General features: G+C 45.4%; 1 protein-coding gene across 14 annotated transcripts in view; it reads right to left on the bottom strand.

Annotated features, from left to right (window-relative positions):
• Nucleotides 1-26,356, bottom strand: part of LOC136379841 (kalirin-like) — a 231,801-nt gene that overhangs the window by 88,011 nt on the left and 117,434 nt on the right. For all 14 annotated transcript variants that reach the window (XM_066347443.1, XM_066347446.1, XM_066347444.1 and 11 more), the window contains one exon: nucleotides 732-1,015. In XM_066347443.1, coding sequence (XP_066203540.1) covers nucleotides 732-1,015 — 284 coding nt within the window. The remainder of the gene's footprint in view (nucleotides 1-731; nucleotides 1,016-26,356) is intronic.

The following is a 26,356-nucleotide window of genomic DNA, read 5'->3' as shown; positions in this document are numbered from 1 at the left end:
ATGTTTGCTCGCTTATAGTTTGCATTGGGTGTGGGGGACAGGCTGTAAGCAGGCAGGGTTGTTATAGCCTAAGGCTTAGTTTTAAGACTAAGCTTTTCCCCACACCCTTGATTGTTACATGATAGGGGTGGTACACTCTCATGAAGAATCCCATTATGCCTTCCTTGTTTGTATATTAAATTAAAGGTTTTGATTTCTACACTATAAAATGGGGCAGAGGAGCCCATGTGGAAGAAGAGCAAAGAAAAGCCACATGGAGGAGAGGAGAAGCAGCCAAGATGGCGGAGTGCTGAAGGAGAAGCCAGTTTGTGCAGAGAGAAGGAGATGGGGAACAGAGGTGAATAAGGCTGGTGAGGTACAAACCTTTGATTCTAGGAAACTCGGGTAAGTCAGTGGCTTTGGGAGCCCTGAATTGAAAGTGAAGTGTTTTCCCACTGTGTGTATTTCTTGCCCGCCAGGTGCAAGCTAGGATTAAAGCTAATGGCCCACCAGTTCTTGGCTCTGTTGTTTCATTACCGTCTGTCTGAATCTAATACGAACCTGCATGGGCCAGGTGGTTGTGATGGTGGCTGTGGCTACTGGCTTTACATCAGGTTACTTAGGCTCAAGACACACTTCCGGGGGCACTAGAGGCTGTCTAGCTGACCACACCTGGAGAAAGATGCCTGCCAGGGTTCCAGGAGGGATGTGGGTCAGAGCCCCGTCCCACCCCCACAGCTGCGTGGACATACCTCATCAGCACTGTCTCCCTGGGGGGTCGTCTCATCCCCGGGCTTGGGAGACCCCAGGTCGAAGCTCTTCCGCCCATCACGCACTTTCTTCTGCTTCTTGATGTTCCCGTCTGCTTTCCCGCTGTTGAGCCGGCGCACAGGGCTCGTCAGCCACTTCTTGAGGGTGTTGGTGGAGCGCTTCGGGCCGGGGGAGCTGTGGATGGAGTTCAGGGAGGGCTGAGCCTGCAGGTTGGCCACCGACTCGGACTTGCCTCCGTTTTCACTTGAGGAATGAGAGTACGCCTCTGCGGAAAATGAACAGACAGACACAGTGTGTCAGAGGCACTTACAGCACCTGGCTTCCTGGGGGCCCGACACCTCTGTCCTTAAGAAGCTAGAACACAAGGTAGAATGTCAAGGTCAGCTGCAGATCCCCATCAACGAAACAGCCTTGGGAGCAGCAGTAAGAGCTGAGATGCACTCGGCTTTTAATGCGTGAGCACAGTCCAGGTGCTGTGGACACAGGGGAGGACGGGAGACAACACACCTGCCTTCGTGGGAGCAGACGAAGGTCCTAAGCAAGAATTACCGACCAGTGACAATGCCACGGAGCACCTATTAGTATATTCTGAAGATGTATGTCATAGAGCTTGCTTTCATAGACCCTTTAGCTAGCTATACTACCACATACAGAGAGAGAGAGAGAGAGAGAGAGAGAGGAAGAGAGAGAGGGGAAGAGAGAGAAAGCAAAAGAGTAAAAGCAACGCAGAGCACACAAAGTAGAGATAATTCACACAGCAGTTCGTGATTAATCACCAGAGGACTGGCGTGGACCCTAGGATAAGCAGCAGGGTTCAGAGGAGGGTCAGATGAGTGTTGGCGGCACTTCAAAGGTTTGGTGGAGAAGATGTCTGACTAGAAGTGAAGGAGGAGGAATTCCAAAAGGGGGAGAGAGTGGGGACAAAAGCAGAGGCAGGAAAACAAAAAAGTTAAGTCACCACAGCCCATATGTAGATCTTTTGAATGAAATAAAGATTAATAGAAAAGGAGAAACTGGATAGAAAAATTAGTGAGGACATTTATTTTTCCCTTAAATGAGAAGCAGGAGGCAGAGAGAGAGACTCCTGCATGTGCCCTGACTGGGATCCACCCAGCAATCCCCCTACCAGGTGATACTCTGCCTGTCTGGGGTCATTGCTCCTCTACTGAGCTATGTGAGCACCTGAGGCAAGGCCATGGAGCCATTCTCAGTGCCTGGGGCCAACTTGCTCCAACCGAGCTATGGCTGCTGAAGGAAAAGAGAAAGAAAGGAGAGGGGGAGGGGTGGAGAAGCAGATGATTGCTTCTCCTGTGTGCCTTGGCCAGGAATCAAACCTAGGACTTCCACACGTGGGGTCGATGCTCTACCACTGAGCCAACTGACCAGGGCCAAGACATTTAATAATAAACTAAGAATATGGACTTTATTGTAAGACTTTACTGGAATGACATGATTAAAAAAAAAGGCTTTTATTTATTTATTTGTTAGTTAATTAATGTGGTAACTACATATAGCATAGTCCTGGGAAGCAGGGATTAGAATCCAGAAGGCCACACTAGGGCTGTGTGCACAGGGACCTAAATGAATGAATGTGAGGCATTCAAAGCAAGAAGTGATGCAGTTAGTGTCGGGATGATACTCAAAGACTAGACTGGTCTCTGTGTGCTGCTTCTTCTCATTCCCAAAATGGTCTTGAGAGAATACCTGAGCAGCTTTCCCTTGACCCTGACACCTCTACCACCCAGTGCCGGTGTGCATGCTGATACTCACACCAAACTCAGGACTAGGTGTTTAAACAAACCATTGGAGTGGCTTTTTACACCTACTTATCTCAAAGGCTGAACCACCTCTCCCTGTAATGCCTTCATGCTAGACCTAGACCAGAGGACCAATCTAGTCTTGGAGGCCTTCTGGCCTCGACAAAGAGGAAACAGAATCCTGAGAGGAGGTGAATGAAGCTTTTGCCAATAGACAGCTATCTCCAGCTTCTAGGAGGAGCTGATTCCAAGGGCACCAAGCTTGACCCTGCAGAGACTTTCTTAGGTAGTGCTAGAGTTTTGTACATAGTTTAGAAAATAACAGAATATCTGCATCTAGAAGTGCGCATGCGCGCGCGCCCACACGTACATACACGCGCACACAAGCACCTAAAGTCCTCTCTGGTATGAAGGGTAATTTACAGGGTTACTCTGCTGAGGGAATATTTGGGGATCAACTGACTTGGTTGACATCCCTTTAAAGGCAAAACTGTAATCTTATCTCAGAGAATTCCTTGCTGGCTGTGGTCTTGGTTATGTTGACATTATTTCTGAAGTGTTGGTATGGGTCGAACTCCTGTTCTCAGAAGCCTGGATGATTAATATCTCCCTGGCCCTGGCAGAAGAACCAGGGCCTTTCTGTTATCTTTCTGCTGATAAGCTGCAGAAGCTTGTCATTCACCCATGGGACACCACGTGGCTCTATTAAATCCAAGCCTTCAAAACTTAGATTTATCAGCACATACTCGTCAGCAGAAGTAGAGGCCCAGCCGCATTAACCATGCCTTGAGTTATCAAGCAAGACAGATGACGGTCCAACTATTTTGTTCCAAGGCAAAAACCATAACCTGGCGCTGAGATTCACTAACGCAAAAGCTGACTGACCGTTCTTTCTCTCCCAGCATCATCCGGTTCTGCTTCAGCGAATTCTGTACAAACTAATGGCAAGAGCACAAATTGCAAAGTACAAATTAAAAATCAAGAGTATTCTCAATTTTGTTTCTTCTGTGTAAACAATTAGGGCCATTCAACCACAGTCCACATGAAAGAGCATTCAAGAGCTGGAAGCAATCTATGATTCAACATCTAGTTAGAATGGAGATAGAACCATTTCTAAATCACATTTTCTTGTTTTTCTTTTCTTTTGTTTTTCAGTTGAGATATAATTGTTTTATATTTATAATTGTGTCAGTTTTGAGATATACAACATTGTATTAGTCCAAGGTGTACAGCATGATTTGATGTATGTATATATTGTGAAATAATTACCACACTAAATTAGTTAACATCTATCGTCTCACAGAGTTACTTTTCTTGTGATGAGAACTTTTACTAAGTCACAGCATGGGCATAAAAAAGCGAAGCATCCAACTAGGGTGGATGCTTCTCATCTCTCTCCCTTCCTGTCTGTCTGTCCCTGCTTGCTTATCTACTACAAGAACAATGCCTTCTCAGTGGATTGCAACACAGAGATGACCTGGGTCCTGAACCTGCTCTGCCACTAACTAGCTAGGTGGCAATGGACACTCAGGCTTCTGTTCCTTCCTCGACAAGATGGGCAGATTAGACAGGCTGCATTCAAGCCTGGCTCCCCTACTGATGAACTGTGTGACTCTGAGCCGGTTACTGAGCCTCTCTCTATTTTGGCTTCCTCATCAATAAATGAAGATAGTATTCATATCTATCCCCAGGGTTGTTACTAGGCTGAGGATTTGATATTTGTAAAGTTCTGAGAATGCTTTAGACCCACAGGAAGCACTATCTAAGTTAAGCCAAAATCAATAAAACCATGAAAACCATCCCTAACCCCACGACTGAGAGTTCATGCTGTGAGCTCCTTTATTCCCCTCAAACGTTCTTCTAAAGCAGGGATTCCCAAATTACGGCCATTTATCCGGCCCCTGCCGCACTTCCGGAAGGGGCACCTCTTTCATTGGTGGTCAGTGAGAGGAGCATAGTTCCCATTGAAATACTGATCAGTTTGTTGATTTAAATTTATTTGTTCTTTATTTTAAATATTGTATTTGTTCCCATTTTGTTTTTTTACTTTAAAATAAGATATGTGCAGTGTGCACAGGGATTTGTTCATAGTTGTTTTTTATAGTCCAGCCCTCTAACGGTCTGAGTGACAGTGAACTGCCCCCCTGTGTAAAAAGTTTGGGGACCCCTGTTCTAAAGGTTAGATGAAATCATTTAAGGCCATTTTTAGTTTCCAAGTTTTATGCATCATGAAAGCAAAGGGAATCTTCTTGCTGCCAGTTGCCATTCTGTGTCACTCTCTGTCCCCACTTCAAGTGACCACTCCCATGGCCAATGCCTGAAACCTCCGGGAATAAGGCGGTCACATCCTTGGCATACCAGGCCTTTGCTGTCCCCCTCCTCCACCGTGTGAAGTGTCAACAGCAATGGTTACTCCCTGGAGAGGACACAAGCCTCCTTATCTTTAGTGGCATTGGGAGCATAGGAGCTTCTGCTGGACTTTATGACCAGGCAACTGAACAGCTGATGAGACTGGGGTCTGGGCTACCATCACGGGGTTAGACTGAATAGGTCAATGTCATCGGCCTAAGCCTTGGGACAAGGGCTCTAGGATTTCAGGGTTTTCTTGTGTGTGTGTGTGTGTGTGTGTGTGTGTGTGTGTGTGTGTGTGTGTGTGTGTGTGGTGGTGGTGGTGGTGGTGGTGGTGGTGGTGCTGGCTGCTTGACATGAAGATGAAAACTAGAATAAAGCACTGAATACACTGTAACAAATTGATGTCTATGCCAAATCTTGTACTTCTTTAACTTGGGTAGCCCTTCCTTAGCAAACAAAATAGAAGATACTTGTGTACAGCATGGATAGCAACTGTGTATACTAGACATTTGTTATATCTAAATCTAGCTGATTTATAAGCTCAATTTCTGTTTTACAAGGTTTCAACTCATATTTATTGCATATTTATATTGCACCTTAAAAAATGCTTCTATCCTTTTTGTTCTAGTTAAACCAAAATCAATAAAACCATGAAAGCCATCCCTAACCCCACGACTGAGAGTTCATGCTGTGAGCTCCTTTATTCCCCTCAAACGTTCTTCTAAAGCAGGGGTCCCCAAATTTGCACAACTATTCTGAAAGCAAAATATATTGTGTATAGCCTAACAACCTGTGGTGGTGCAGTGGATAAAACATTGACCTGGAATGCTGAGGTTGCTGGTTCAAAGCCCCGAGGTTGCCGGCTCTGAGTGCAGGCTTGTCAGTGCAGGATCGCTGGCTTGAGTGGGAGGGGGGGAATTGGGGGAATCGTCCACATGATCCCAAAGCTTGCCAGCTTGAGCCCAAAGGTCACTGCCATGAAAAGCCCAAGGTTGCTGGCTTGAGCAAGAGGACACTGGCTCACCCAGGTCAAAGCACATACAAGAAGCAATCAACATACAACTGAAGTGAAAGCAACTGCAAGCTGATGCTTCTCACCTTCTCCTTCCCTTCCTGTCTAACTTTCTCCCTCTCTCTCTCTCTCTCTCTCTCTCTCAAAAAAAAATACATTGTGTACAAGACATCACAGATTACAAATTTAGGATATGGCAAATGCCTATGGCTGCACGCTCAGGATTGTCACCCACCATTTTTCTAATCACAATATGTTGATTCAGCCTTTTTTCCACTGACCTCAAAGTGAGCTTGAAGGAGGACTATGCCTCCTAGACAAAGAGAGAACACAGTTTTATTAGTTTTATGGGGTCAGTATCCCCAAAGACCAGGAACAGTATCCTTGAAAGGGCCAAGCTGGGACCCCAAAGAAACCTATATATGCCAGCCAAGGTTTCGGTGGCTCTTGAGCAGCTAGATATGTAACTCACTAAGCTGGCCCGACATTATCTACATTGCTTTGAAGGGCATAACTCAAGACTGAAAATGTCATTTGCAATCCACTCTTTTGGAGTTAGTTCAGTGATGTTTTCAATCATTCCCCAACAGCATGCATTTCACATACTGTATTGTGTGATTGCTTAAAAAAAAAAAGGCTCTTTGTCTTCTTGTTCTATATTAAGGACACCTGTTTTATCTAAATGGTCAGCAGGTCTATAAATGTGCCCCTGGTATTTGTCATAACACTGCATTGGAAGCTGTCACTCCAATGGCCCAAACCAGAAGTCCCTCGGCATTTAGTAGGTGCTTACAGAAGAGTTCTTAGCCCCCTGTGCTTTCATTTTGCTTTAGCCCCACTGACATAGGAGTAATTGTAAACCACCCTTATTGCTCTCTGTGCCTTGAGCTATAGAAGGCAAATGCATTTTAATACACCGTCTGCAGAGATTATAGCCCCAAACATTGCTGTTTTTCCCCTTTGGCTTTCTATAAATAATTTACTTAATATAAAAATTATCGAAGTAATTATACATTTTTTTTTCACACTGGAAATTGCACATCTAGAGAAGGGCATACAACAGGAAGGTGGAGGGTGAAAATTCTCTGGGTAATAAATGCATGAATTCAGTGGTTTGTAAGCAGGGACAGCACAAAACCCTAAGTGTTAATATGTCGTTCACAGCATAAGATGATGGCTCTGGCAGAACTTTTAGTCGAATGCTGGTGAAAGCCAACTTCCTGGTTGCACATTATTAGTAAGACTAATAAAACTGAGGTCCCAAGGCTACGGACCTCCAGATCTTGGCATGGCCGGTGCCTCAGCAGGCTGTTTGGTTGGCCACTTGGTGCCAGAGGAAGAAGAAAGCTAGCCTGGTAACAGCAACTGGAAATGGGGAGGGGAGAATCAGCCTGGCTCAGAAACACTGTTTCTAACACCAGGGCACTCACTGTCCTGACAACTGCTCCTCCCACAACTTGAGACAAAACTTGGCAAACACGTGGCTCAGGATCTTCCTTTTCCCATCTCTCTTCCACACTCAGACCCCAAGTGCATAGTGCAAGCCCCCGCCTCCCGCTTATTATGCCATAGCTTGTACATAGCACTTAGTTCAGGAATCTCTTCTCCAATGAGTCCTTTGCCAATGAATCTTCTCCAAAGAGTCCACATTCTTTACCTCACCATTTAACTCAGGCTCTTTGTACTTCTCATAATTTTTTTTTTCCTGAAGTTGGAAACGGGGAGACAGTCAGACAGACTCCCGCATGCGCCCGACCGGGTTCCACCCGGCACGCCCACCAGGGGGCGATGCCCTGCCCACCAGGGGGCGATGCTCTGCCCTCTGGGGTGTTGCTCTGTTGCAACCAGAGCCATTCTAGTGCCTGAGGCAGAGGCCACAGAGCCATCCTCAGCGCTCGGGCCAACTATGCTCCAATGGAGCCTTGGCTGCAGGAGGGGGAGAAAGAGACAGAGAGGAAGGAGAAGGGGAGGGGTAGAGAAGCAGATGGGTGCCTCTCCTGGGTGCCCTGGCTGGGAATCGAACCCAGGACTCCTGCACGCCAGGCCAACGCTCTACCACTGAACCGGCCAGGGCCCATTTGTTTTTATATCTAAATCCTTAAATATTTGGAACAACATGTGTGATTTCCCCCACTAAACTAGGAGTACAAAATGAAGGGTCACTTTGACCATTAAAAGCACATTATATGGGACTATATATTAGTTCCTTTCTACTTATTGGGCCCCATTTTCCCCTATACTGCAGTCTCTATCCCGGTAGACTATGCAGGAAGAACTGAGACACAGTGGTGATTCGAAACCCAGTTGTATCCACATAGGTCAGAAATCCTTTTCATCTTCAGAGCCCTTAATACTAGGGTCTTATCCAACAGACAAAACAATCTCCACCACGTCCCAGACTGGGCGAGAATCAGCACCTTGAGCTTCAATCTAGATGAATTCCTTGTAATTCTGTTCTAATTCAGTCCAGATCTCCCTCAACTCCTGCAGGCTCTTCAGTGCCTATCCACTCCTCCCCTTCCCCCCATCAGAACGCCATGAGATACAGAGGGTGAACGATGGTTTCCAACCGCTTGTTTGCAGGTCTCCTTGGCCTCGGTTTCCCTTGTGCCCTCTTCTCTCTGAGCCAGAGACAGAGGGAGGAGAGCCCTCCAAGGACACCACGCACCCACCTCAGATAAGCATATCCTAAGCATGCAAGGCCACTGCCCTGACATGTTGCCACAATGACTTGCTTGATTCCTTACCCTCCAGCTGTCTTTGGAAGTTAAGGGCTAAAACACCGCTTCTCACTCTCTTCTACCACCACCTCCTCTATATTCCAGGGGTGGATTCCAGAGCTTGACACATCAGATCAAGCAGAAGTCAGCGAGAGTGGCTCCGCCACCCACCCAAGAGCCCATATTCTGTCTATAGATCCATTTCATTATCCCCAGACCAGCCCATAGGCTGTGGAGAGGGAATGCACACTTCTTCCAAACTGTGGACTATAGAACTCTCCTAACAGGCTTCTGAACTATTCAAAACATAACCGCCACAAGAACATGGTAAAACTTCACAAATTTAGACCAAAAAAATGGACATGCCACATTAGTATAAAAGCTAAATAGAGATTTGTATTTAAGAACTGGTTTCTACTTGTGACAGGGCAGTGAGAAATCAATAAATAAGCAGGGACTGAGGTCACCTGAGATCTGCTTTCATCTACAAAGAGATCATGAGCGCCAGGAGGTCATCTCATTGTGATGTGTGGCACCACCAAGTCCCGGGCTGGGTGGGCATTGCCTTCTGGCTTCATCTCGTCACAACACACCTGGCAGGTAGGCCAAATTTCGCTGGTAAGAGGGCTCCTCTGGAGACCAGGGTGTAGTCACAGTTGAGTTTTCCCCTTAGCCTTCAAATAAGCCCTCAGGTAAATTAAATGAGTTCCCTAAAATAGTTTACCCTATGAACTTAACAGAGTAACATTTTCTGCTTTTCTTTTTGGATTGTGCACATGTAAACAAGTTCAACTCTGGTAATATTCACCAAGCCTCAAATTAGCATTATGCAAGTTACTGTATAGAACTGAAGACTCTCCCAGAGACCAACCAAGGCTTCCTTCCAGCTAGTTCTCTCTAAGCTGATTCTTCATTCACAAAGATTTCTCCGCTGATATTTTCTTTCTATTTTCACTGTCCCTGCACTAATTCAGACCTTTTATATTCTTTTAACCATGTAACAACCTCTAAATTGGTCTCTGTGTTTCTCTTTTATTTTCCTCTTATCCATTTGCCCCATCTCTGCTACAGAACAATTACATTGCTTTGTGTAAGTCACTGTTCACAGTGATAGTAACGTGTAACTTTTCAGCCTGCAATTTACATTCCATGGCCAGGTCCAATCCACCTTTCCAGCTCTGCCAGTTGCTGTTAACACTTTAATAATCCATGGTTTTCAAACTGTGGCCTTCAGGCAGGCAATGTAAGCACCATCTGGGAACTTATTAGATATGCAAATTATTGGGTTCCACACCAGAACTGCTGCAAGAGAACCTATGGGATGGTCACGCCCTCTGTGTTTGAACAAGCCTTCCAAGTAATTCCAATATATGCTGAAGTTTGGAAACAACTATTCAATATGAGCCCTCCTCTCTAGTCTAGTTGTTCAGTAGACTGTACCACTCATATGCCTTCCTCACGGCTCATACCACCCTGCTGTCTCTCTGCTTGTCAAAGCCTACCTAGGACTTCTTAGATGACGAAGCCCAGCACATTCTCCTATTTTTCTGAGAGAACCCCTTGTACCATTCATTTGGCGCTGATAAATGCTTGTCACATAACCTCCCTAACTTTAAGTCCTTGAGAATAGAGGTATCCTCCTTTATATCCCCAGCACAAACCCTTTGGTCACAAAGGAGCTCATTAAATGGGTGGTGATGAATAGCTAAGGACAACGAATGAGAAATCATTAGAGTCTGATGATTTTTAGCTCCAGAGACCTCTAAGAAAAAAAGTCAGTGTTGGTGAGGCACTTGTCTAAACTTAGCAATGTGACTATCAATGTAGGCTAGTGCTTCCTGTTCCTTAAAGCCTTCTAAATGTTACCCAGGCAATGTAGATGGATTAAACAAAGTTACCTGTTTCCTTACCTCAGAACTCTTAGGAAACCTTAATATGCTAATTAACATACTCATGTAGATGATGACTCTCCAAGAATATATAGCATTTACCAAATTACACTGCTCACAAAAATTAGGGGATCAGGGAACGTGCAGATACTCCAGTACTTTCAGCCTTTTGTACAGTGCATTTTCACCAATGAAACAAAAGTTGGCTTTGCATCTCATTTGCATAATTGAACAACTTTCATTGACTTGTCGTTTGCTTTTCTGATGTTCTTGTTTAATAAAAACAATTAAATGCTTCTTTTTTTTTATCGCTTCATATTCATTTTGAAATATCCCGTAATGTTTGTGAGCAGTAGATATTAATACGTTGTAGGAAGCAGTGTGGTTAGCATTTACCTTGGCTATTAATCCATCTCAGTCTGGAACGTAGAAGGTGCATCAGATTCCTGAGGATGGTATCCTGGCTGCAGGGCAGCCAGGCAAACTCAAAATCTCTCATAAATGCCGAAGCAGGAGAGAAGTTACAGGCCAGGCCAGGTGTTTTCGGCTTGTGCGCTATCACCCCAGGGTCGGCCCAGAAGCCAGCGGGAAGCCTGACCTGGATTTCACTCACAATGTGCCCCTTGGTAGTAACCTTAGCCAAAGGTCACCATGCCAGGCTTAATTACAGAGACGAGGGAAAGAGCGCAGCAGGGTGACAATGGAAAGTCTAAGACTGTAATTAAGCACTACTTAACTGAAAACGGTGCAATGGAAATTCTCCTAGGGAACCGAGGGAAGAAGGAAGAAGAGGAAATTGCATATCTGGAGGGAGGAACAGGCGGCTAGTGGCCAGGACTATCGTTTCAGTGTCCTGTTTGGGCAAAGTACATTTTGAGGGTGTTGGGGGGATGAGAAAGGAAGTGTTAAGGTATAGGGTCTCCTGGCCTTAAGGTAGTTTGAGACCCTGCAGTGCTAATGTAGCCTGTTTTCTCCCGAGCATCTGTGCCAAGGGAATGTTCCTGCGGGCGCTGGCTACTGGGCTTGGCAAAGGGCAGCAGACGAACAAGCCGAGTTCAGTCTGGGCCTCCAGGCCAAGCGCAGTGTCTCATTCTCCACCTCTCCATTTGCTGACCTCCTCAAACCCAGAGCCAGATCAGTATGTTCTAAGTACACCCAGAGCACAGGGGCCTCGGGAGACCCGCACCCAGAGCACAGGGGGCCCGGGAGACCCGCACCCAGAGCACAGGGGGCCCGGGAGACCAGCACCCAGAGCACAGGGGGCCTGGGAGGCCCGCACCCAGAGCACAGGGGCCTCAGGAGACCAGCACCCAGAGCACAGGGGGCCTGGGAGACCCGCACCCAGAGCACAGGGGGCCCGGGAGACCCACACCCAGAGCACGGGGGGCCCGGGAGACCCCCACCCAGAGCACAGGGGGCCCGGGAGACCCGCACCCAGAGCACAGGGGGCCGGGGAGACCAGCACCCAGAGCACGGGGGGTCCGGGAGACCCGCACCCAGAGCACAGGGGGCCGGGGAGACCAGCACCCAGAGCACGGGGGGTCCGGGAGACCAGCACCCAGAGCTCATGGGGCCCGGGAGACCCCCACCCAGAGCACGGGGGGCCGGGGAGACCCGCACCCAGAGCACAGGGGGCCCGGGACACCCGCACCCAGAGCACGGGGGGCCCGGGAGACCCCCACCCAGAGCACGGGGGGCCCGGGACCCGCACCCAGAGCACAGGGGGCCCGGGAGACCCGCACCCAGAGCACGGGGGGCCCGGGAGACCCGCACCCAGAGCACGGGGGGCCCGGGAGACCCACACCCAGAGCACGGGGGGCCCGGGAGACCCACTGTCTGGCCTATTTGGGGATGAGACTCACCAGTGTGATGCCACTGGCATTATTTTGTTACAACTTTTTATTTTGACCTAATTTCAGACTTAAAGGAAAACTGCAAAGAATTCCTATATGCTTTCACTCGATCTCTCAAATCTTAACATTGTACCAGTTGTTCTTGCTTTTCTCTCTTCTGCTCGCTCTCACTCTTTCTGAGCTGTCTGAAAATAAGTTACGGAGAAGGTTTCCCCACTATCCTTAAAATTTTCAGTGTAAGTTTCCTCAAAACAAGGGTCTTCTCTTACACAGTCACAGTACAATAACAAAATCAGGAATTTAACGATGATACTCTACTTTATTCAAATGTTACCAACTGTTCAAATAATGTCCTTCAGAGAAAACAGTCATGTCTTTTGTGACTTGGACATAGTTCTGAGTACAGGGTTGTTATTTGTAAAATATCCCTCAATTTGGGTTTGCTGAACATTTTCTTATAATTAGATATACAGTATGCCTTTTTTTGACAGGAATATCCCTGAAAATAATGTGCTGTGTGAGGAGACACCTATTAGTGATACAATCCCATTCCAGTGATGCTAACTTTGATCCCATGGTTAAGGTGGTTGTCTGTCACTGGAACAATTTTCTAATCCATCAAGTTAAATTGCATATATGCCTAGTCCTGATGTTTTGAAGTTCTGGTACAAATCAACTGTAAATGATGTTTGAACATATTCTTGTACAAAACACCCAATTCCATTCATGAAACAATTTCCTGATCACAAATGTGAGAGATTAATTTTCCACTCCATTGAAAACAGATCGAACAATGTATAATGAAAATGGTGATTATGCTAACAGCTAGAACTAGATTTTGTTAAAATTGTCTGAGTTTTATCAGTGCTTTATTTGACATGCTATATTTAAAGTTGATTGTGGCCATGGAGGTATATAAAATCAGTCAAGTTGAAGTTTCCATATGAAACTCATATTCCTAAATGGGGACTTTGAAATCTAGGATCTGGTTTGTATTCAACCTGTGAGTCCCATCTATAGATCTTGAAATTGTCACTGAAAATGCTGTCATAGGTTTTTTTGGGAGGCATAAAATTTGGTCTGGCTCCGTAAGTTACTTACAATATTTTACTAATAAATACAGAAAGATCCTCGTGACAAGGAGCACTGGCTACTCCAGAACTGTGAGTCTGACCAGCTGGAATGGCCAGAGTTGAAGACTGGAAACATGGTTCTAAGGTACTGGTAGACAGGGAGGCATTTCCTTTCTCATAAATCAGGTTGAAGAGAGTTAAAGGTGGCAGAAACGGCAAGTAGGCCATGAGAGAACAGATCAGTGAGAAGGCTGGAAGTGCAAATGCTGGCCTCTAGTCTAGGAAACACTGAGTGAGGTTACTTAACTGCTGTAATAAATAATAAGCCTTTGGCTTGTGAAGAGCTGTGTAAGAAAGCTGGTTGAGAGGATACCTCACAGGACCCTGGAAAGGTCACTTGAGAGAGAGTGAGAGAGATACAGGAAGGGAGAGAGATGAGAAGCATCAATTCATAGTTGTGGCACCTTAGCTGTTCATTGATTGATTTCTCATATGTGCCTTGACCAGGGGACTTCAGCTGAGCCAGCGACCCCTTGCTCAAGCCAGGGACCTTGGTTGGGCTTGAGCCAGCGATCATGGGTCATGTCTACGATTCCACACTCACATCAGTGACCCTGCAGTCAAGCCGAATGAGCCTGTACTTGGGGCCAGGACATCGGGGTTTCAAACCTAGGTCCTCAGCATCCCAGGCCAACGCTTTATCTACTGCACCACCACCTGGTCAGACAGAAACTTCCTTTTTTAAAAAAAAAAAATTTAGAAAGAGATTTTATTTATTGCCCTGGCCGGATAGCTTGGTTGGTTAGAGCACTGTTCCGAAGCGCAGAGGTTGACAGTTTGATCCCCAGTTGAGGGCACATTCAGGAATAGATGTTCCTGTCTCTCTCCTGTTCTCTCCCTTCCTCTCTCTAAAATCAATAACAAACATTTATTTTAAACAATTTTTAAAAAGTGTATTATAAAAAAAAATTATTGATTGATTTTATGGTGGGGGGGATGAGAAGTAGTTGCTTCATTCTAGCTTTTCCTTGGTTGCTTGCCATATGTGCCTTGAACAGACCAGCCCAGAGTTTCGAACCTGCAACTTCAACCTCAAGGTTCTAGGTCAGCGTTCTATCCACTGCGCCACCACAGACCATACCAGAACCTCCCTTTAGCAAGCATTCTCTGCCTTTGGAGCAGGCGAGACAAGCTGACACCTTGCCCTCTAGCCATGAGCTGGTTCCTAAAACAACAGTATTTCAGCTTCCCTTCAATTAGGAAAAATATCCAAAGTGCTCACGGGGCTGCTAGGACAGAGGGCACTTACTCACCTAGGGCAGGGGTCAAAGGGCAGATGTCCTCAGGGACCAACAAGTAAGGTAAACATAAGAAAACCATGAATACAGGACCATCAGGAGAGGCATAGTGTGACAAAATGAAGAGTGTAAGTTGGCTGAAGACATTCATGTTCATATTTTTAAAAAGAACCCAAATTCTGTGCTACCAAATACTATATATCTGGGACCAAAGGCCAAAGGGCTGCAACTACTCTGCCATGCCTGCCCAGTGGTGACAGGCCATCTTCTCAACTAGAGCCGACTGGGATGGGCTGTCATCCAGCACCACAGATACCCCTGGGGGTCTCCTCTGCAGGAAAGATCACAATAAGACTATTTCCATAGGAGTGCCTCTTTCCTAACAGACTGCTTAGGCTGTGCCTTATTGGAACGGCTCTTTTATTACATAAGTGCTGGGTCCTGCAGGCTCACTTTATATCACATTTATATTTGAAGATATTGTGTTATTTTCATTCATTCAATGCTCATTTCATTCATTCATTCAACAAATGTTTACTGAGTGCAGTCCATGCACCTGTTGATGTTTCTTTTTCCTTTTTTTTTTTTTTTTGTATTCTTCTGAAGTTGGAAATGGGGAGGCAGTCAGACAGAGTCCTGCATGTGCCCGACTGGGATCCACTCGGCATGCCCACCAGGGGGTGATGCTCTGCCCATCTGGGGCATCGCTCTGTTGCGACCAGAGCCATTCTAGCGCCTGAGGCAGAGGCCATAGAGCCATCTTCAGCGCCTGGGCCAACTTTTGCTCCAGTGGAACCTTGGCTGCGGGAGGGGAAGAGAGAGACAGAGAGGAAGGAGAGGGGGAGGGGTGGAGAAGCAGATGGGCGCTTCTCCTGTGTGCCCTGGCTGGGAATCAAACCCGGGACTCCTGCACGCCAGGCTGATGCTCTACCACTGAGCCAACCGGCCAGGGCCCTGGTGACATTTCTGATGCTAGGCTGTAGCCATGAAGAAGACAAAGTCCCTGATGTTAAGATGTTGATATTCTAGTTGGCATGGGGATGGAGTCGGATAATAAACTAAGAAATGAGTTAGAGCCCTGGATGGAGAGTTGGTTGGTTAGAGCGTTCTCCTGATACTAAAAGGTTGTGGGTTCGATTTCCGGTCATGGTACATACAAGAACAAATTGATGTTTCTGTCTCTCCCACTCCCTTCCTCTTTATCTAAAAGTCAATGAATAAATTAAAAATAAATTAAAAAATAAATGAGTTAGAAAAATTTCCAATATTTTTCAAGAGTATTTAGAGACTTAATCTGGCCCATGGGCTGGAGAGGGCCTGGATAATTTCTATAGAGTGAACAGTTGGTGACAGTCTCTCTGAAAAGTAAGCTGAGAACTGAATGATAAGAAGGAACCAGCCATGTAAAGATGAGGATAAGGGCCTGTGCCAAGGGCACAGTCTGTGCAGATATCCCAAGGCAGAAGTGAGTCTGAGATGCTCAAGTTACTGAAAGGAAGTTCTTGTGGTTGGACCACAGTTGGTGGGTGGAGGGATACGAAATGAAGTTGGAAAGGCAAGCAGTGGTTAGATGCAGATCCTGGGAGGCTGTGGCACAGTTGGAATTGTATCCTAAATGCAGTGCAAAACCATTGGAATGTTTTCAAAGGGGTTGGGGGGAGGGATAGGTGATGAGATACAATTTTACTTTGGTTGACTATCTTTCTGATTGGTCCATAGCCAGACAAATTTCGCCTGAATCAGCATCACCTTTCTACCAAGAAACACCTTTTCTTCTAAAGGATTTGGGGAGAAACGTTTTACCAAATGTGGACGAAACGGAAAGATCTTGCCAATCTGGTCTCTGGACAAAATATTCCATCTTCAGCTCACACACATAAGGCCACCCTGCTCATTCTTTATGTCAGCTTGTGTTTCCAACACCTATGTGTCACTCATCTCTCAGCCGTCTTCTTCCGGCCATGGTCTAAGGCAGCAAGTTTCAACAGGTGTGCTGCAGCACACTGGTGGGCCAATAGAATTTCTTTTTTTTTTATTTAAAATCATTGCCTGATCTGTGGTGGCGCAGTGGGATAGAGCGTCGACCTGGAACATTAATTTAAAATTATTTTTATTTTAACTGACTTTACTGGAGATGACAATGGTTAATAACACTACGTAAGTTACAGGTGTCCCCTCCATAACACATCCCCACCCCAGTCCAGCCTCCTCCCACCCTCATGTACCCCCCTTGCCCTATGCTCCTCCCCCAGCCCCCTCTCCCTCCCGCGGTCACCACACTGCTGTCAGTGATACTGCTGAATCCGCACACACACCTTTTCACCCAGCCCTCAGCTCCCTTCCCTCTGACAGCTGTCAGTCTGTTCTCCGTAGCTGCGAGTCTGTTTCTATTTTGTTAGTTTACTTAGTTCATTAGACTCCACATATGAGTGAAATCATATGGTATTTGTCTTTTGCTGACTGGTTTATTTCACTTAGCATAATGCTCTCTAGGTTTATCCATGCTGTGGCTAAAGGTAAGATTTCCTTCTTTTTTTACAGCTGAGTAGTATTCCACTGTGTAAATGTGCCACAGTATTTTTTATCCACTCATCTACTGATAAGCACTTGGACTGCTTCCAAATCTTAGCTATTGTAAATAATGCCTTAATAAACATAGGGGTGCATATAAGTCTTTCAAATTAGTGTTTCGGATTTCTTTGGATATATTCCCAGAAGTAGAATTGCTGAGTCATAAGACATTTCCATTTTTAATATTTTGAGGTAACTCCATACTGTCTTACATAATGGCTGCACCAATCTGTATTACCACCAACAGTGCACAAAAGTTCTCTTTTCTCCAAATCCTCGTCAACACTTATTTGTTTATTTACTGATGAGTGCCATTCTGACAGGGGCGAGGTGATATCTCATTGTGGTTTTAATTTGCATTTCTCTGATGATTAGTGATGTTGAACATCTTTTCATATGTTTGTTGGCCATCTGCATGTCCTCTTTGGAGAAGGTCCTTTGCCTATTTCTTACTTGAATCATTTGTTTTTTTGGTGTCAAGTTTTTTATAGTTCCTTATAAATGTTGGGTATTAAGTCCTTATCCAATGTATTGGCAAATATGTTCTCCCAAATAGTGGCTTGTCTTCTCATTTTGTTGACGGTCTGCAAGAATTTTTAAAATATGCATGTAATGCCAAGAGCTGCCATCACGGCAATTCACATGCAGGTTCGCAGTGGATTCGGACAGTCGGTAAAGAAACAATGGAGCCAAAAACTGGTGGGCCATCATCTTTAATCCTAGCTTGCACCCGGCGGGCAAGTAAAACACACAGTGGGCTCCAAAACCCACTCATTCAGTGCTCACAAAGCTACTGACTTATCATCTGAGTGTCCTAGAATCAAAGGTTTCTAGCTCACCAGACTTATTCACCTCTGTTCCCCATCTCCTTCTCTCTGCACAAATTACACAAACTGGCTTCTCACTCAGCACTCCACCATCTTGGCTGCTTCTCCTGGCCTCCTCCACATGGCCTCTCTCTGCTCTCCTCTGTAATGCTAATCTCAGGAACCGAGAGAGCAAGCTCCCGTTCTGCCCCCATTTAAATTATTTTTATTTATTTACTCATTTTAGAGGGGAGAGAGAGAGAGAGAGAGAGAGAGAGAGAAGGGGGTAGGAGCAGGAAGTTTCAACTCCCATATGTGCCTTGACCAGGCAAGCCCAGAGTTTTGAACTGGTGACCCCAGCATTCCAGGTCGACGCTTTATCCACTGTGCCACCACAGGTCAGGCTCTGCCCCCATTTTATAGTGTAGAAATCAAAACCTTTAATCCAATATATAAAATAGGGAAGTCTCTAACACAAAGTCACTTTCTGAGGCATAATGGGATTGTACCACCCCCCACATCAAAAAGGGTGGGAAAGGCTTAGTCCTAAAACCAAGCCCCAGGCTACAAGGATCCTGCCTGCCCACAGCCTGCCCTCAACACATTAATATCACCTGGGCGACAGGTTTCCATGTGGGCAGTGCCATCTTTAACAAAGTGAGCATAATATATTTTACCTGCCCAACAATGCAGTACCTGATAATTTAGTCAGGGGCACTGAACTCTTTTCCCTTAGATTGTGAAATTAAAAAAATGAAAACAGCCAATACAATAATAGTCATCTGGTGTGAATGAATCAAAATCATACCTAGTTCTTTATATATATTTTTTGTGTGCCACAGTATTGTAGTAATTAATTTACATGTGCCATGAGATGTAAAAGGTTGAAAATGGCTGGTCTAAGGCATACTGATACAAGTTGAGGTGACATTATCAATGAGCTGATCTCTCTGCCTGGAATCCCCCAGATCCTATATGACTCATTTTTTTTCTGCCTTGAGGTCTTTACTGAAATGCTACCTTCCCGGCTACTCACTTAGAATAGCAGTATCGCAGCCCTCCATACTGATACTCCCCACTCCTTTCCCCTTGTATTTGTAAGTGCCCTTTAGCCTGCTCTTATTAACCATGCCTATGTATCTTCTGTGTTCTGATACTATATCTGGAGCCTTCCTGACTCTGAAGAGACAGCCTCTCCCAGAGCTAGCTAATTCCTAGAGACAGCAAACAACTCAGTTGAGATTGTGCCTTTTATGTGCAAAACCCCTAATCCAGAATCCAGATGCGCAGCCTCCTTTAACAGGCTCTGCATTTTGGGCCACTATCCACCAGCCCTACTCGCTCCGCTCCGGGGAGAGGGACCGGATAACCAGGCACAGCCTCTACACTCCAGAGCCAAACTAGGCACCCCCCAACCAGATCACACTGCCTCGCCTCTTAGAGGCTCCAGCCTCTGATGCCTGGTCCCTCTTCCCGCCCCCAACCTCAGTGTTGTCTCCTGTGGCCTCCGAGGTGTGCTTTCCCTGCTTAGCGACTGGGAGTGATGTATCTTGTCAGTGGCAATTATCTCCTGATCTGCTGACCCTATAGAACCTCAATTTTTAAAAATGAATATGCTACATTAAAAAAATACTATAGAATTTACTTTATTATTTGTCTCTCCTACTCCCCTTACTAGAACACAGGCTCCGCGAGGGCAGGACATTTTTGTCTGCTTTTGTTCACTGTTCCGTTTCTAGCACCAAGGAGAATGCCTGACACAGAGAACTAAAACGCTCAACCGTTTGTTGGAAAAAGGTTTCACAGAGAATGCTCAGTAAAGATGTTTTCAATAGTAAAGGAGTAAAAAAAGAAGGCAAGGCACTTGTCTGTGTGCACGGATAAACACAGGAGATGGTACAGTGAGGTCACCGTGGATCTGAGTTCAGCTCTACCTCTTCACCTGTCTGAACCATCCATAAAATGGGGATAACCAACCTCCGAGATAATATTTACTTAAAGTAATAGTGAAACGTTATAATATGACAATAAACAGCAATGACACCAACTGTTGAAATACAGAAATGCCCATGGGGCCTAAGGCCTGGGAGTCAGCCAGCCCGTATCCTGAGCCATCAGACCACTGTGCTTTGAGTCATCCGATGACTGAGTTCTCCGTCACCCTCCCGCACAAGCCAGCGACCCAGGGAGAAGGCTGCTCCTCCTCAGTGCCGCCCCTTCCTGCCTCCTGCGACCTGCTCCTCACCAGTCACAGAGGCAGAGGCAGGGCCACGAGTGCAAACACACACACACACACACTCACAGACGCGCGTGACAAGTAAGAAAGGGTTAGTAACATGGCACACTTAGAACTTCCACAAAGTCCAGTCCAAGACCTCAGACCTGTCAGACTCACACGAGGAGAATTTATCTGGTTTGTAAGATTTCCCACCCAGTTCTTACTCCAAACTGAGAAAGTACCGCAAGACTTCAACAAATAAAAATACTCAGAGAAACAAAAAGATTTTTTTTTTAAAGTCAAGCTAATAAATAGTCAATATAGGAAAAATAGAAGACAATGAAAAATTTCTGTAATCCTACCACCACATGATAATTAAACCTGTAACACTTAAAGTTTAGGACATTCACCTTACCTGTGTGTGTAGAGCAGGGTATTTGAATGAATGAACTAAAGCTTAAGCCCAGGTGACCTTTCTTCAGCCCACTGTCCCTTTGCCGAAGTCTCGGGGTTGCAGGCAGCCTGAATGCTGCTTGGGCTCCTCTCCTGGCACACTAAATGGAGCACAGGGCCACACCAAAACTCCCAGGGGAGGATGCCAGCTTTACTGCTAACTTGTAGCATGGGTGTAGCTTATGCCAGTGGTTCGCAAACTTTTTGAAGTTGGGGTGCATTTAAAATCCTACAAATAACTGTAGGTGCACTATATACAAATTTCTGAGAAATATGTTATAATAAGTCAAATATTAAAGAAAAAATAAAGTCCAAGCATGCTTTTATGGTAATTAAATGAAAAAAATATGACAAAATTAAATTTATTCTAACATTAAAAAACATTTTTTCTCTCTTTTTTTTTTAAAGATTTTATTTATTCATTTTAGAGAGGGGGGAGGAGCTGAAAGTATCAACTTCCATATGTGCCTTGACTAGGCAAGCCCAGGGTTTTAAATCAGCAATCTCAGTGTTTCCAGGTTGACGCTTTATCCACTGCGCCACCACTGGTCAGGCTAAAAAACATTTTTATGTTACATTTTTTGAGTTATGCTTTTTAGAATTCGTAAAAAAGAGAGGTTAAAAAATTAAAAAACGACAAAAAGTTATCTCTCTCTCTCTCTATCTATATATATAGATAGAGAGAGAGAGAGAGAGAGAGATACATTCTTAGTAAGATTTAGTAAATTCGGCAGGTCCTGGCACGAATGTGTTAAGATTTTTCATTCTTGTGTTTATGAGAAACATGAGCTTGATGTGTCCTAGGGATTTCTTCAATGTTTGGGCATATATTTGAAAGGCAAACTCTCATTTCCTTGTCAATACATTGAAGAATTCCTCTCTTTTTACTCTTAATTGTGTTGAGGGTAGAAAATCCTAATTCACACAAATAGGATGTTGAAAATTGTAGTAAAACATTCAAAGCTTTTTTAGATATTGCCATATATTCTTCTTTTATAGAAATCCAAAAGGCTTCAAGAGATAATTCCTTATGTTTAATCATCAATCCAAAACCCCCACCATACATATCATCTTAACTTTACACCAAACAAAGGATAGAAGAAACTTGCCTCCAGTCTTTCCGGGGAACATGGGGGGTAGTGTAAACAATCCAGCACCACAGCTTAACAGCCTTTTGCTTATTGCCAATTCCCCACACCTGTCCCCCAAAAATCTAAACTCCAAAACCCTGTTGGTTTTTTGGTCCCCAACAGGCACATATTTCTCTGGAATTCCATAGGGCGCACCTGGAAATCTTCTAGGGCACACCAGTGCACCCTGGTGCACACTATGAGAACCACTGATTTACACAAATCCCAATCTTGCTAGGTTTTCACTGACCAATCTGTCAAATGGAAGAACAACTCTATCATCTTTACTAGTCTTCCACCACAGACATATAGAAGACTGGAATTTGTATTCCAAGCTGACTTTCAGTTGCCATTACTTTGGGGAGGGGGACAGCTTTTCAAATTCAGCACTCTGGCCCCTACAGCAGAGAAAACAGCTCCCAGAAGCCAGTGAGGATCAGAGCTGGGGGAGAAGCAAAGACATAAGGTGTGATGACCACCAGAAGAGAAGGCCAGAGGGGAGAGGGGACGCTGTATGGTTCTTGCAACCTTCCAGCTCCGGGCTTGGCTTAGCCATGCCCCACTCACCACCGGACGGGGCAGACCAGGTGAGGGCTCAGCCTCCAGGCACCTGTCCCTCGTTGCCACTGAAAATCCTGCCTTGAAGTGTGCGAATTTATAATAAATGTTGGAAGGGAGCATGAGAGACTATGAATTTGTAAAACTGGGGGAAATGCTTAGGCAACATGAAGTGAATGCAGGATATAAGGCCAAGTATAAAAATGGAGCCAGCCGCACTACACCTTCCCCCTGGAGTGCTGCCTCTTCCTGGCTGATGCGTAAGAGCTCTGTATACATTCTGCACAGTCATCTTCTGCCAGGTACGTCGGCGGCAAGTCTTTTCTCCCAGTCTATCATTTGTCTTAACTTTCTTTACTGTGTCTATTACGTTTGCTTAAAACCCATCTGGAAGTTATTTTTCTGTTTAATGCTAATTGGGGACATAACATACCTTACTTTATTGTCAGGAAAAATATTTTAAAGTAGAAACTTCAAGGAACCTCTGTTTTATGTCTGTCTGATAAGCTCCCCACATTTTATAAATCAAAACTAGGGACTTTTAAGGAGACAGAACTATGAGAAAGGATTATGAAGAAGGCTGGCCACACATCTCATAGCCGAGGAATTTCCACAGCCCAGGCCGGAGCTCGCGGCTGCGTGAGAATGGAGCTCAGGCCCCGACTCTCATCACACTTCCGCCATTCCTCTGAGCCACAGGGTCACCACGAGGGCCCCAGCGAAGAGAGGAAACACCAGTTCAAGTATCATGAAAGGCCCAAGTTCAAGGACCTAGGAATGCCCTGTATGAGGACCATATAGTAATTGCTCCAAAGCATAATTCCCCTCACGCAGAACCTTCAATATATGTGATTTGATTACTCCGTGTATTTTAAGTTTAAGTACATTAGCCTCAATAACTGTCTGATGAATGAATTCATGAATATGTTAAGTCCAATCTTCAAATTATTCGTGATGAGGATAATCGGAAGAAGTTGGCAGGCAATAAGATGATGGGGGTGATGATGGGGGTAGGGTCAAGTTAACAAGTAGATTTTCCAGGAAAGCCTGGGGACAGAGGCAAGAAGCTGTGGCAAGAAGTCCGGAGTGTGTATTTGGGGCAGGGGGCCTCAGTCATCTGTAATGAATGGGGAGGGTAGAGCCCCTCTGCTCCTGGGTGTGCTGACACATCACACTGCCTTGGGGGAAGCCCAGAGGCTGAAGGATGCCCATGGATACACATGCATCTTTATGAAATACATGACCCAAAAAACTCTAAGGCACAGAAACTCTAAAGGTGGGAATAGAGACCCGCGTGGCCCCTGGAGGCACTACAGATCAGAGGGATGGGCTGCGAGGAATCCCTGCACCATCCTGGCTCCCCAGGCAGTGCCTGTGGCCCTGGGGATGGCGGGTGGCTGGCTGGGGGAGAGGTCAGTGTGGGGCCAGGACAGGGAGGGGCTGCACTCGCGGCCTCGCCCCCACCCACCCCAAGGACTTCTGAGGCCGGCAGAGCACAAGTGGTTCTGGGACCTGCTTGAAAGTGTGGGTGGCCTGTCATTATTTTACTTAGCTATGTTTTCATCCATTTAGCCCTTTGTTGTAATTTAATACGTTCTGGTTAATAATATTATTGTAGATACTTTAAAAAATAAAAAAAATTTAAAGAGAATAAAAAAAAAGTCACCTAGAATCTTTTCATACAGCCTGTTCTGGTAGACTTCTTCCAGTCTTTTATACATTAAATACATTGCTCTTTTTCACACATACACTTACCTTCTGAGCATATAACGTAAAAATTATTTTATTGTAATGAAATACATATAAAATTTATCATTTTAATCACTTTTATTGTACAAGAGTGTGCAACTATTATCATCATCTACACTTATGTTTTATATGCTACTCTTTACTGAGAACTTTACAGATATGCTAACTGTCCTGTAACATTTGCAACAATTCACGCGCATGGGTGTTATTATCCGGCCCACAGCGAGGTCAAGCCCTTACCCAGCAGACTACAGCGCTGATAAGTGACAGGGCTAGAATGCAGGGCAGGTCTGCTGGACTCTGAAAGCTACACTCTTACACAGTTTCAGCCCCATTTGGACAAAGGACCACAGGAGGAGTGTGTGGGGGGGCAGCGTCTCAATGCACCTATTATCTGCACACACAAATACAAACTTAAAAATATCTAGTTCAAATTTGTAGTTAGAAAAATCTGAAATACTTCTAACCCAATACAATGAAAATTGCACAATACTAATTCTCTTCATTTAGTGGGATAATTTATTTTAATGGTCATAAAAACATTTATAGGGCTTTCATAGTTCATCTGCAACCCGCATTTCCCAAACCTATTTTCCACCCATTAAGCCCTCAACTTTCAATTCTACTGTCTCAAGGTTATGCAGAACAACCTTTGTGGTTTGGGAAGAACAACATCGTCCAACACTGGCACCAAGAGTGGCTCTCGCCAGAGCTCAGTGGGTGACCTCCACGCCCCCACTCCGGAGAACACACTGTTCAAATCACAGGGTGAGCTTGAAAACCGGGAAAGGCAGCCTGACAATCTATTTTTCAGAGCCCTTACTCTGTGGGTTCCAGTGTGTTGCCACCCACGTGAAAAGGGATCTCTTTGTGACAGGCTCCAAGTCCAGAGCTCACGACACAGCGTGCGTGAGTTGACGCTGTTCTTTTCTTTATCCAAGCCGTGACTCTGAGAAAGACGGTCTCGAACAAGGCTGCCTGCCAGGCTCCAGCTGGTAGCAGTTTTTCTTTGCTCGCTATGACGTATTACTAATAAGTCTAGGGGCTGAAGGAGGGTGGGCGATACACAGATAGAAACCATTAGGGAAAAACCTTTTCATTCTCTCCTCCTCCTCCTCCTCCTCCCCCTCCTCTTCCTCCTTCTTCTTCCTTCTTCCTTCTTCTTCTTCTTCTTTTCTTCCTTCTTCTTCTTCCTCTTCCTTCTTCCTTCTCCTCCTCCTCCTCCTCCTCCTCCTCCTTCTTCTTTTCTTCATTCTCATCAAGTTCAAAGTCAAAACGAGGTAACATTTACTTCAAAGCAAAGGAACCCAATAGACTAGCATAGGGGAATATTGACTTTCTCTGAGACACAACCGCAAAGCAAGAACAAATTTATCTTTATTTTTTTATTTTTTGAGGAAGGCAGGGAGAGAGAGACAGGAACGTCAAGCTGCTCCTGTGTGTGCCTGGGACCGGGAATCGAATCAGCAACCTCCACGCTCTGGACTACTCTTCAACCAATCTATCTGGCCAGGGCTTAATATTTTATTTTTAGAGAGACAGAGAGAGAAAGGGAGAAAGAGAGGGGAGGGGGAAGAGAAGCACTCATTTATTGTTCCACTCAGTCATGCATTCATTGGCTGCTTCCGTGTATGCCTGGCTGGGGATTGAACCTGCAATCTTGTTTCTGGACGACTCTCTTAACCAACTGAGCTAACCAGCCAGGGCCAAGGACAGAAATTTTTAATGTGCATGTTGGGGTCAGGGGGTGGCGGGAAGAGGTGCTACTCCATTTCAAATATCATCTGGGCCCATCACACAGGTTAGACACAGCTTGGCTTTTAGGCCACTCTCCTTTGGGGACACCAACCCCTGCACATTGGTCATGGCCTGCAGGCAAAGCTGAGAATACAAGGAGGAATGGGTGATGGACATCTCAGGGACAGCTATACTTTCAATGACCAGAGTCAATAGGTGGGGGGGTCTGAGAGGGGAAACCCAATACTCTCATGAGGAGCGGTCTTCAGATCTTAAGGAAGGACTCAGGAGTGTCAACACAAAGGAGTGGGGAAGTCAATGACAGTAAATCACAGGCTGCTAAGTGTACCAGAAGAAGGCAGGGAGAAGAGACAGGCTTTTCGGAGGGCTGTGACGACTGGAAATAGCCTCCTTGGAGAGTCAATACTAT

Source organism: Saccopteryx leptura, chromosome 8, assembly GCF_036850995.1.
Source record: "Saccopteryx leptura isolate mSacLep1 chromosome 8, mSacLep1_pri_phased_curated, whole genome shotgun sequence".
NCBI lineage: Eukaryota > Metazoa > Chordata > Mammalia > Chiroptera > Emballonuridae > Saccopteryx > Saccopteryx leptura.
Note: the sequence above shows the minus strand (reverse complement) of the source record. Positions and strands in the feature narration are given on the sequence as shown.